The sequence below is a fragment of the Lactuca sativa genome, chromosome 8 (genome assembly GCF_002870075.4).
Source record: "Lactuca sativa cultivar Salinas chromosome 8, Lsat_Salinas_v11, whole genome shotgun sequence".
NCBI lineage: Eukaryota > Viridiplantae > Streptophyta > Magnoliopsida > Asterales > Asteraceae > Lactuca > Lactuca sativa.
The window spans coordinates 82,268,299-82,281,716 of record NC_056630.2 but is presented as its reverse complement, the minus strand read 5'-3'; the positions used below and the strand labels follow the sequence as shown (position 1 = coordinate 82,281,716).

Genomic DNA, 13,418 nt, shown 5'->3' with positions numbered 1-13,418 from the left:
ATAAAACTTGAAAAAATGCGATCTATTCAACCTGATATAAGAGTTAACCAAAAAAAGATATAGTTCGTTACCATTTTAAAACAAATGATTACTTTGCAACCTCAAAAAATTCTAAAAATTTACTTAACGAAAAAGACTGATAAGTCTTTCTTTTAAATACTCATTTTGCACAAACCAATATATTTATTTATTATTTTTCATAATTCTACTTAAATTATGTGTTGCATATTACAATGTCCTAATTGTATGTGTTTGTCCTGTGACCATGTTTTTGCATGTGATTGTCGTTGTATATGTGTGTATGTGTGTGGCAAAAACTGAAACATAAAGTATCTATTGTTTGTGTTTTTGCCACAATGTAATTTAAAATGACTGTGGACCGGACCGGATGAGCCCTACCGACTCCATTTCCAGGGCTAGGTCTGGGTTTTCCAGTTCTTGGACCCGTTTGAACTGGTACAACTTTACATGCATATGGGTACAACTTGTTAAAACGCGTTTTTGGATGTTATACAACTCCTTAAAACGAATATGCTGTTGGGTTTGATATGTTACAATTTGTTAAAATAAATATTTTTTTAGGTTTGATACAGTACAACTTGTAAAAACAAATATGTTTCCGTTTCTTGTGTCTTTTGGATCGGAAGTTTTTAGTTTTTATTTTTTTTTTGTATTCAGTGAGAGTTTTAAAACATGCATATCTAATTCGTTTGAATTCGGATTGACATATAGTTTTTCCAACTTGTAGTTTACAGCTCGTACACGAGTTTAGATTATAATTTTTTCATTTTTTGTTTAATGATTTAAAGTGCTCCGAAATCGGGATATCAAAACTAAAAATTTTCAACTATTTGTTTTTGTACTTTGTATTCTGTGAAAATGTTAACACATGCATATCCCATTTATTTAAAGTCGGATTGAAATGCAGTTTTTTTCCAGAGTGTATATGATTTTAGACTATAATTTTATTAATTTTGATTTCATATTTAATGAGTTACAGTCTCTCAAAATCGGAATATCAATATAAAAATTTTCAAAATTCAACCTACTAAGTAGTAAGTAATTACCAAAAAAATTTGGTTTTACCAGGTTTTCTGGTTCTAAACCCACATTATCCGGTTCCAACCTATTCACTTTGATGTTTCCGGGTTTTTCAGTTCTAGACCCACTTTACCCGGTATCGTATCAGGAACCGGTTCCTATATACCAATTTGGTTTCCGGTTTCCGGTTCTACAAAATCCTGTTAACCGGTTCCAAGTTTTCTGGGTCCAGGTTTGAACCCACTTTCATCCCTAGTCAAAATGCTCACCCCTGTTCTATATGTGCAAAAATGATGTTATTTGTGATATAGTGGTACAAAGTGCTTCTCTTTCATACCTTTTCAACGTTGAGAGCAAAGCAAAGTTCCAACTAAAATCATTATGGTTAATTGGTTACATAACAATAGGTCATTACTATTAAACAGAGGTATTAAAAAAATAACTAACTGAATCAATAAGATTGGAAGAGTTGATAAGCTATGTAAACTTTCATAATTTTAAAAAACAACAAATCTTAAAAAAGGAATAGGCGCCAACTTACAAATAACTCCAAGAATACATTAAACTTTTATTAAAGCGTTGATAAGCTATGTAAACTTTCTTAATTTTTTTTCGGTTTTCTGTTGATTATTCTACAGACTTTAAAAATCAAGCAAACATCTGTTAGTTTTAATAAAGATAAAAAAACTACATCAGTAAAAAAAATGCAAACGGCAGAGAGATTAAACGAAGTTATGTGGAAAAGTATCATAACATTGATATACATAACAACAATCATAGCACAAGATTTCTTTTTACAAAAAGATGGGAAGCAAAAGCACCATTGAAATGCAAAATTTGGTGCAAAGTAGTTGAGATGAGAAGGAACTACTTTAGAAAACTAGCTTTACAGTTTTTTGTTCTTCGTTTTCTAACTTCTGATTAGATGGATTGAAAACAGAATAACATTTCATATTTTCAATATCAATATTAAATATCTGATCAGATTGAAAATAGGTTTTACTAGGTTTTCAATGTTCTATTGGGCCTGGGCCTGTTGAAAATTGGGTTGGCTACTAGCTCTTTAGCAGATGGCCTCTTAACAGGATCCGGGTCCAACATCGCCTGAACCAGATTTAAAACAAAAAAAACATTTAATCATTAATCAGAAATACCATAACAACAATGTAACATAAGCAAAATATTGTCATAAAGGGAAGAATGAATGAGTAATAATACCTTGAGTATGTTCTGAAATTGCATAGAATGTCCAGGAAGAAGAGGGAGTTTCCCTTCCCTAAGATTTTGAAAATATGGACCAGAATCTGGCAATGTGGAACCCCTTATGAGTTCATAAATAGTGGCTCCAAGTGAGAAGATATCAACTTTGTCTAAATGATCATAATTATCATTCAAGATTTCTTGTGGCATGTATCTTGCATCCCCTTCATCAATGGGTAAGCTTCCATCTAAAAGACTTGAGCAACCAAAATCACCAAGCTTGTAAACACCATTCTTCACATATATGTTTTCTGGCTTCACATCTAAATGCACTATCCCTTTCTCATGTATATACTGCAATGCTTTGGCAATCTGTAATATAATAAATCAGCATTTAGTAATATAAATAAAGAAATAAATAAATATCATAGAAGATAATAAAACCTGGTGCATTGCTTCCAACACTTCACCCTCTGGACATAGTCTAGTGAACTGGTTGATCATGGAAAGGCTGTGATCACAGAGTTCCATTTGGATGTAGAGTTTCTCATTTTCAAACCAAGAAGTATTGTATCCAACAATGTTATCATGATATCCTGCAAGTTTATTACACAGTTTTTTATAAATCTAGAAAATGTTTTTCAATATTTTGCTCTAGGGAACTATAGAGAGAAAGCTCAAGTTACTCACCTAATGCAGCTAAAGCCTGAACTTCCATTAAAGCTTTTTGCCTGTAAATTTTGTCACTTATAAGTCATTTAGAATCAAAAGAATATACATTCATATGTCTATACATATATATCCATATTGAAACCTAACATGGGAATAGAGGAGTACCTCTCATTGTCAAGATATAATTTCCTAGTGCTGCATTTCACAGCATACATGCAACCATCAATTCTCTTCAACGCTTTGAATACACAGCTGAAGTTTCCAGTACCAATTTGCTGGAAAAAGGAAAACTTGTTAAAAAATCAATAGGCACCATGCTTTTAATGAAACAAAAAAGAACATGATAGAACTATATGTTTTATTTCAACAGTCATTATACCTCTATTTCATGAAAATCTGTTCGATAGCGTGAAAGGCCATCACCACCAAATGCAGCAGGGAGGAAAACTGTGGATTAAATGAATGGTTAAGGTTAGAAGAGAGATGAACTAGACATATAAACCCCTTACTTGTTCAATAAAAGCATGCATATCATTCAAGACTGTATTCTTGAAGAATCTAGTAGTATATTGATAATATTAAACTGTTATAAGTAAACAGGAAAAAAAAAAGAGATGATGTAGTAAACAGTTAAGTTTATGAAGCACTTATGAATAGTGAACAATTATATGAACAATATCCAGAATATATGCATAAATACCAAAGCTAATAGCTATGTACCTGCACATTTTGATCTTCGGTCACCGAATGGATCAATATCATTATCTGAAGCATCCTTTAAGTAAGGATTCTTCATACAAGGAGGAGGCATTACCCTACAACGTAATGCCACAGCTGATTGGGAAACATACCCCTGCTTGCTTACATGAGGTTCTGTTACTGGTTGATTGTCTGTTTCAGTTTCTTCTGCTAGATCATCTTCAAGCTCCAGAAATGCTGTTCCAGTGCAAAATGGTTAGATTTTAATTTGCAAACAGAAAAAGAAAGTTGATGCAATAGAGATGAGAATCACATGCCACATAGAAAAGTTCATGTCAGCCAACAAACCAACCTTCTCTCTGCCTTTTGCTTCTAACAGACTTTAACTTCTCTGGCGATTTTGGGCAAGACATCTCTTCCAGCTAATAAAAAATGGAAAAGCAAATCAATTGCAATATCAAAAAACTCTGAATTGATAAATAGATTGTATGTGTACTCTTTAAAATTTACCTTATTGCATCCTACAGTGACTGGCAGCGGTGGGGCTTCTGGAGTAATGTAATCAGGTGTGCTGCGCCCAAAAATATCATCAATATATTCAGATCAACAAAAGATCACATATTTATCTTAGTATCAAATCTGATAGTTTCCAAATGAAAATGAAACGAAAAACATATATCTTGTAGCGAATGTAACAACATTAATCAGGTATTTATCCTCGTGAACTTTAATAAGGTTAATCAAACGTTTCCATTATAATCTGTGTCAGTTCTGAAGTGATGAGCGATCCATTTGCTAATCGAAATGAGAATAAGTGTTACATTTTTTAAAATGAAGGAAGGATAACTGTAGCCAATTTTACAAACCCTAGATAATTCAGAAATAGCTAGAAAACTAAAATCGAATTAGGAACTGAAATTTACCAGAAGAAATCCTGACTGAGGATGAAATCTTTCTCGTCCACATTAACATCGGCATCGAAATCTAGAACCGTTGCTGACGGAAACGACGATGTAGACGGCGTGGATTCCGATTTACCGTGAGCCTCCTTATCGAGCAGATTTTGAAACCGCGAAGGATTGTTATTGTTCTGAGGAAGCGGCGGCTTGAAAGAGATTTGACCTAGCTGAACAGATAAGTGTGTAGCCAATGAACCTTTCATCCTCATCTGTGTTTCTTTTTTGCTACTACCGCTCCTCTTCCTCTTCAAGATCGTACTCTTCATCAGTTGATCGCCGACCGTGCTCACCGTCACCGCAGCTGCTGCTACCACCGATTTCACTATCTCCCCGTCTCTCTGTATGGATTATATGAGAGACCCAACACGAATATATTGTGTTTGTTGGGGCTGGTGACTTGGGAGATATGTAAAGTGAAAATAAATTCAAACTTTGCGCGGGTGAATTACTTTTTCGAGGCGCGTGTGATGCAGATTTCTCTTTTTGATGTGCTTTCTCTTTTCAGTCAATCGAGATCGTCCGTGTGTTCCCTATACTTTTTAATCTTAGATGGAGCCCACCATGTAAGAGATAGTGTCTCTTGTAAGCTTATACTAATCGTCTCGTTTGGATCGATTGATCGGTTCCATCTTATCCAATCAAATAAATCACAAAATTGATTTTGGTATTCAAAACAAGGATCCGACTAATTTAAACTAAATTTAAATCTGATCTAATATAACCAATTTGCAATTTAGTTGAATCGGTTTTATAATAAGGATTTCAAAAAAATAAACATTTTAAAACCACATATAATAACTAGCGGAGCTTAAAGTTATGATCAGAGGGAGGGGGAGCCCTTCCTAACCCTATACAACCTCCGTCCATGGATATAATTAAAATATTAATCAATTTTATAGAAAAACCAAAAACAAATTATTTAGGTGGGTTTAAATTTTATAAACAAATATGAAATAAATATATTATAGTTTAATATTTTATATATAACAAACTTTTGAGATAAAATGTATATTAAAGTCTTTTATTAAGTGAAACTTTTTAAATTACTTGAAAAAATAAATTAATACATTAATTAATATATATATATATATATATATATATATATATATATATATATATATATATATCATACATACTTATAAAGCTAGCATTTTTTCTTGAATCTCATGCATTTGAAACTCCATTTGAAACTCCCATGACTTTTCAATTTTTTTACAATAATATTATAAATAAGTTAAATAATGTTCTATAAATAAGAAAATGATGTTTTATTACAATGTCTTCATCTCACATTGATGGTGAGAGTAAACAAGAGAATGTTTCCTCTTCTATAAATAGGAAATGTTGTGAAATGTTTCGAAGGGACCAAACCATGAGAACTTCCTCATGCCTACCTTTGTAGGATTTTGAAGGTATTATTTGGTAAGATTGTCTATATTGGCAAGTGTCCAGTTAACTTTTAGAATTCCAAAAATGGTTTTGAACTGAATTTTTTTAGGTTTAAACCGTGTTTCAGTTAGAAAAAAAAATTATGTAGTTGGGTATAATGAGTTGAACCGGAGCTGGATCGATTTAGACCGATAAAGGAATCATTTTCCTTTCACAACAAGCGTTTGAAACTCCCATGATTTTTCAAATTATTTCTAATAATATTATAAATAAGTTACATAATTTTATATAAATATAAAAAAGCATCTACCTAAACCTAAAATTATAACTGTTTGAAAAATCACTTTGATTCAAAAGCACGAAATATATACAAACTGGGTTTCACTAGAAAAAAATATGTAGTTTGGTATATTTATTAGAATCGGTCCGAGTTTGATCGATTTGGACCATAAAAGAAGCATTTTCCTTTCGCTACATACATTTGAAACTCCCATGATTTTTCAAATTGTTTCCAATTATATTTTAAAAAAGTTACATAATGTTATATAAATATAAAAAACATCTGCCTAAAAATAAAATTATAATTGTTTGAAAATTCGATTTGATCAAAAGCACGAAATATATACGCAAATTATATTTTATAAATGAATTCTTTTTATAATGAACTTTTGAATCTTGAAAATACATATAAACAAGCTTTCTATATTAAGTACCTAACTGAATTTATGATTTTAGAATTGAACAAAAAATTATTCAATAAGAACTTACTTTTTTGGATAGCAACTTACGAGATTATAGAGAAAATGGAACTATTGAACAATAAAGAAAGGGTAAACAAGAGAAATGACGTTTTACTAAATAAGCTGAATAATGTTTTATTAACAAGAAAGTGTGTTTTATTACAATGTCTTCATCCCACATCGATGGTGAGAGTAAACAAGAGAACGTTTCCTCTTCTATGAATAGGAAAGGTTGTGAAATGTTTCAAATGGACCAAACCATAAGAACTTCCTTATGCCTACCTTTTTAAGATGTTGAGGGTATTCTTTAGCAAGATTGTCTTTATTGGAAACTATCCATTTAAGTTTTAGAACCCCGAGAATGGTTTTGAACAAGATTTTTAGGTTCAAACAGAGTTTCAGTTGAAAAATCGTTATGTAGTTTGGTATATTGAGTTGAATTAGTCTGAGTTTGATCAATTTGGACCGATAAATGAAGCATTTTCCTTTCAACACATACATTTGAAACTCCCATGATTTTTCAAATTGTTTCTAATAATATTATAAATAAATTATCTAAACATAAAATTATAATTGTTTGAAAAATAAATTTGATTCAAAAACACAAAATATATACAAATCGGGTTTCAATAGAAAAAACGTTATGTTGTTTAGTATATTAAGTTGAATCGGTCTGAGTTTGATCAATTTGGACCGATAAATGAAGCATTTCACCACATACATTTGAAACTCCCATGATTATTCAATTGTTTATAATAATATTATAAGTTACGTAATCTTATATAAATATAAAAAAATCTACCTAAACATAAAATTACAATTTTTTGAAAAATCACTTTGATTCAAAAGCACAAAATATATACTCGATTATATTTTATAAATGAATTCATTTTATAATGACATTTTGAATCATGAAAAATATATATACACAAACTTTCTATATTAAGTATCTAACTGAATTTATGAGTTTAGGATTTAACAAAAAATTATTCAATAAAAACTTGATTTTTTATAGCAACTTACGAGATTACTGAAAAATGGAACTATTGAACAATAAATTTTCTAGATAACGTTTTATTTTTATTATTTAATATTTTATTTAACAAAATGAAATTATTGGCAAATAAATAAATGAGTTTAATTAAAATGTGTTCATCCCACATTGATCGTGAGAGTAAACAATAGAATATATTCTACTCTATAAATAGGAAAGATTGCGAAATATTTTAAAGGGAGTAAGCCATGAGATATTCCTTGCATCTAACTTTGTAGGACATTGAGTGTATTCTTTGTTGAGATTGTCTTTGTCGACAAGTGACCAATTAAATTTCAGAATTTCGAACATGATTTTGGATCGTATCTTTTAGATTTAGGTCGAGTTTAATAAGGATCCGAATGTCTTCTGACTAAGTTAGGCAAACTCGCTTCCATTGGAGGTCGAGTTTAAGTAACATGCCGAGTATTTGGTTGTGTTAGCCAAATTTTACAACCCTGTATGTAATACAATTTAAAGTTTTACCCTTATAAAAGACGTCACTATTATCATATGTTTTACATAATTATGGTAATATTTATGATAAAAAACATTTTTTTACTATTTAAGATAAAAAGTTGTCTTTATTATCATATGTTGTATACAATGATAAAATTTAAGATAGATAAAAAGATGTCTCTGTTATCGTATTGTCTACATAATGATAATATTTAATATAAACGTTTTAATTTAATATGAAATTAATGTTTAATAGATAACAATAACGATTTATTTATTTTTAAAAATTAATTTTTATTCTATTTTAATCATATAACTTTGTATATGCAAAACAACTTCAAGTTCCAACCTTATCTCTTATAATATAGTTCAACATAATAACAATACTAAAAATCATTTTTTATATTTTTTATGAAATCATTATTTAATTGTTAATAACAATGATTTAGTTATTTTTAATATAAAATATTTTTTTATATCCCACGCAACGCGCGGGCATTCGCCTAGTATATATATATATATATATATATATATATATATATATATATATATATATATATATATATATATATATATAGCGTCTTATTTTCACAGACAATTTTTTCATTTTTAATTAGGATAAAACATCGTTTTCATAAAATTCAAGTCAAGAAAACTCATTTTTTTTTCCAAAATACAATTGTTTGAAAAATCATAGTAATGTAATAAATGCAAAATCTCTTATACTGCTGATGAGTGTGTACATTAATGTATTCGTCTTCCTACAATCATCAATGGTACTTGAAAAATATTTAATCCACAACTGTAAGTCAAACTTAGTGAGTTCCCCCCAAAATACCAAACACCACAATACGCATATAATGCATGCACACATGAGCCTCTAGTTTGTTTGACCTGCCACACAAGGCCTACAACATGCCTAAATTGCTCTCCTGAGCCTACGATATGACTGAACCGCCTCAAAAGGCCTACAATACACATGTACCTCTCTCTCAACATACAACTGATCCACACCTGGCCTACAGCACACCATTGGCTCACCCGGGTATTTAGGCCTACAACACAAAGCATGACCGCCTCAACACACCACCCAATATGTTGACATATATATCAAACAAACGAAGAAAGAAACAAATAAGCACAAGCAACTATCTACACTAGACTACCTGTCTAATAACCCTTTACTACTACATACAGGGTATCATATAGTACTATACATCGCCATTAGCAAATCACTAATGAATGCTATATGTAATCAGCGGTGAAATAGACAGTCAAGTATGTGATCACACTCTAAAGACATAACCAAACAAGGAACATGCAATAATTTCTAAATCAATAGTTCTCATGTTATCCTGCATGACTACATATAACCCATGAGGCACTCAACTAGACGATCACAGATCCCTGGTACTCAAAACAACATACCACTATTCCTATATCCTAACATACACGAATATATATTGTAACAGTATATAACTATACTGGATGCTTATTACCTGCAATAAATAAACACTGAGAGGGATAAGAGGGTGGCGCTTAGTGAGTTCAATAACAATTACAATATAACGTTATGTCATATATATATATATATATATATATATATATATATATATATATATATATATATATATATATATCAATATGACAGAAGCAAAGAGGGACAAGGAATAACAAAGGCAAATGAGTATCATATGACAGACTTTCCATATCAACGAATAATCTGATGCAAAGATTTGCAATCAATGAGATACAACAATTTCAACATGATATACATCAATAAGACATTAGCCCAAGTGGCATAGAAAATACAATTTCGAGATATCATTTAGCTAGCAACTTATAAGCTTCCAATCCTGCCTAGCCTTCTGTCAATGCCAATGTGATGCTTAATCATTCACTTCATGGTCAAAGGCTACATACCAATACCCAAGTGATGCTTAGTCATTCACTTCGTGGTCAAAGGTATAATTCATTATCATAAAAACACGGGAAAACACATTGCACATATTACATAACATACAATTTTCCCTATATTGAACTCACCATGAAATAACTGGAGGTTAAAATGGTAATTTGAACAACACTTCGTTTCTATAATAACTTTCTTCAATGAAAACCGAGAGCTTTATTGAAAATCGTGCCTTGCGAGGGTTGACTTCAAACTGAAAATATAAATTTCCCAGGGTCTTTGGACACTTTGGGACGTTTTTCGGGTGTTAGGTATGATCCCGGGGCTTTGGGGGATGTTGGAATAGCTTAAAAATGGATTTAGGGGTAAAAAGTGTGAAATTTCCAAACAAAATTGGGAGGTTTCGCACCTCCCTTTATATAGGGTGCGAGGCTTCTGATCCGGAGGGAAGGGAGAAGGACACACGGCTCGCATGCGAGGCCGAGACACGCGTCAACAGCGAAGGCGAGGACACGCGTCGGATGCGAGGGCGAGGTGGCTCACTCCGGAGCTTCGGACGCGCCATGAGTCGGACACGCGGCAAGCTTGCGAGGGTGGTACGTGGCTGATTCCGAGCCATGCATGCGAAATTTCTCGGATTTTGTGCCCAAATCTTCAAAAAATTCATAACTTTCACATACGAGTTCCGTTTTTGACGTTCTTTATATGCACGCGTAGGCGAGATTATACTCTACAACTTTAGTTTAGACTCAATTGGCTAATTTTGACTTTATTTTTAATATTATTATTTTTAACAGACCGGGACAGGAAAATCCGTTAAAAATTCATAACTTCTTCATCCCACGTCCGTTTTCGTCTTTCTTTTTACCGTTGTACTACTATTGACGAGACCTTCAATTCTCGATTGGGTTATGTCGGCTAAAAATCACTCGATCTTTATTTTGAGTTTTTAGCCGTGTACTGTTATACCGAAACTTAGAAAAATCATAACTTCTTCATACAAAGTCAGATTTGGACGTTCTTTTTATGAAAATTCTCGGTTTAACGAATACTACGACTTTCATTTAGATCACTAAATCTAAAAAAACAGTTTATTGAAAACTCACTTTTTACGCTAAATACTTTTTTGCCGGTTTTGTCGCGGACAGGGCCGGTTCAAACGTATTTTGGGCCCGGGGCGAATGGAATGAAAGGGCCCAAAATACGTATTCAAATAATTTACAATAATATGATAATATAAAGAAAAATGTTTATTCTAGTTTTTAGATGCAAAATCATTAAAAATATTATCAAAGATGCAAATATTGAAAATATATAGTTGTATAACATAAATATTTGAAAGTATGAACGTAAGATGCAATAATAAACAAATAAACGAAGGTCTGTTGTTATTTCTAGCAATTAGTACAAAATTTGTATGCTATAATATGTACATGTCAATATGAGAAGATTACAAAATGACCAAAAAAGAAAAAAATATATACAATATCAAGGGAGAAGATGAAGATCTTATTTCTACATATAAAGTGTTTGCTTTAAGAGTATACTTTCAGTTTTTTATATACTAAAAGCTAAGCAAGATGTAGTATATTTAAATAAGAAACATTATCCATATAAATTTCTAGGTTTTTACGTATAAACTTACAACCACTACATATTTTACAACAAACCATTCTTTATAAGCTTCACAACACATTTACACTTTGCTTCAAACAAAAGCCAACAAAATGAAAAAATTCAAACAATTTATTTACTAAATTACTAATCATATTCTTTCAACTTTGAATTATGTTTTCTACCAATACCAAACAAATAGAAAATATCAGTTAGCATCATAAGGTTTTCAACTTAATAAAGTAAGCTAATAATCACTACTAGAAAATAGCCCTTTAATGACGCGCAAACAATGACACGCGCTAATAGAGGACATGTATTTGTGCGTGACCTAAAAAATAATGTCAGTTTTCAAAAATTTGAAGGATAGAGATCACGCATTTTTGCGTGACCTAAAATTAGCGTCCAAAAAAAAACACGGAGGGCACCAATCATAAAAACTGTGTCGTGTAAATGTGTAGTTTTATATTTTTGTTAAGGAAGTCGCGGTCCCAAAAAAAATTAAACACCCCGCTTCTCCTTCTAAAATCTTCTAACAAAAAAACCCTAATAATCCTTTTAGCAGTTCGTCTTCCTCTCTCTCTCTCTCTCTCTCTCTCTCCCCTTTGGAATCAAATTCTTGAAAGATCGAAACCCTAATCGTAGCCCTAAGTACGACATGTCTTACCAACCGAGATCTTCAAATCACAACGAAAGTGACGACCACCACGACAACCGTCGGCTATACAACGCTTACCAAAATCTTAGAGTCCCCGCACAAACCCTGTACAAACTTCCCACATCTCCTGAATACCTCTTTCAAGAGGAATCCATCGCTCAACGGCGTTCATGGGGCGAAAACCTGACATACTACACCGGCATCGGTTACCTCATCGACGCAGTAGTTGGCGTCGGGAAGGGTTTAGTAGAGGGCGTGAAGGCTTTTGAGGCTGGATACACCATGAAACTTAGGGTTAATCGGATCTTAAATGCTTCTGGACATACAGGTCAGACGATCGGCAACCGTGCGGGTGTAATCGGACTGTTGTACGCTGGTATGGAGAGCGGGATGGTTAAGGCTAGGGATGCATATGATATTATCAACAGCGTGGTTGCTGGATTAGCGACTGGAGCGCTTTACAAGCGACGGCAGGGCCTAGGTTGGCGGCTGTTGCCGGAGCTATTGGTGGAATAGCGATGGGATTAGCCGTGACGAGGAAGCAGATTTTGAAGAGATACATACCAATCTGAGCTTGATCTGTATTCAATTTCATCTTACTACAAGTTTTGGTCTTTTGAGATTTCCAAAGGTGATTCATGTGTAGTCTTTTACAATATTTTAGTATTTTACAATATTCTAGATGATTGACATAATTTGGCATGGAATGAAATGTGTGATTTTTTTTTGTGCACTTGATAGTTGAAACCCTTTATGTTGTGTACTTTATAAGTGTCTGGAAGGGTTTAGTCATAAATAAATCATTGTAGACTTTGATATGGGAATTGTATCAACACAGGTTTCTGTGGCTTTATTGGTTGATGAATTTTTGTTCGGGTGAGAACATAGATTGAATCATCAAATACAACACATGTAACATCTATAGGACTCCACAAAGGGGATCTAGTATTGTGGAAGATAGTAGTTCAAGTCGCATGTTTGAGACTGAAAATAAGGTTGTTGATGGTGTTCAAACATCTTTGGGTGACTGGGGTAATGCATG

The 13,418-nt window shown here is 32.3% G+C and overlaps 1 protein-coding gene and 1 pseudogene across 1 annotated transcript; one reads left to right on the top strand and one right to left on the bottom strand.

Annotated features, from left to right (window-relative positions):
• Window positions 1-1,763: 1,763 nt before the first annotated feature.
• Window positions 1,764-5,000, bottom strand: LOC111896156 (wee1-like protein kinase). Its single transcript, XM_023892175.3, has 10 exons — window positions 4,536-5,000; window positions 4,123-4,183; window positions 3,965-4,034; window positions 3,634-3,849; window positions 3,293-3,360; window positions 3,079-3,188; window positions 2,932-2,972; window positions 2,686-2,837; window positions 2,260-2,613; window positions 1,764-2,145 (listed from the first exon to the last, which is right to left on the bottom strand). The coding sequence occupies exons 1-10, from the start codon at window positions 4,835-4,837 to the stop codon at window positions 2,044-2,046; spliced, it is 1,476 nt and encodes a 491-aa protein (XP_023747943.1). The 5' UTR covers window positions 4,838-5,000; the 3' UTR covers window positions 1,764-2,043.
• Window positions 5,001-12,301: 7,301 nt separating this feature from the next.
• LOC111896149 (mitochondrial import inner membrane translocase subunit TIM23-2-like) lies at window positions 12,302-13,148 on the top strand (annotated as a pseudogene).
• Window positions 13,149-13,418: the final 270 nt, after the last annotated feature.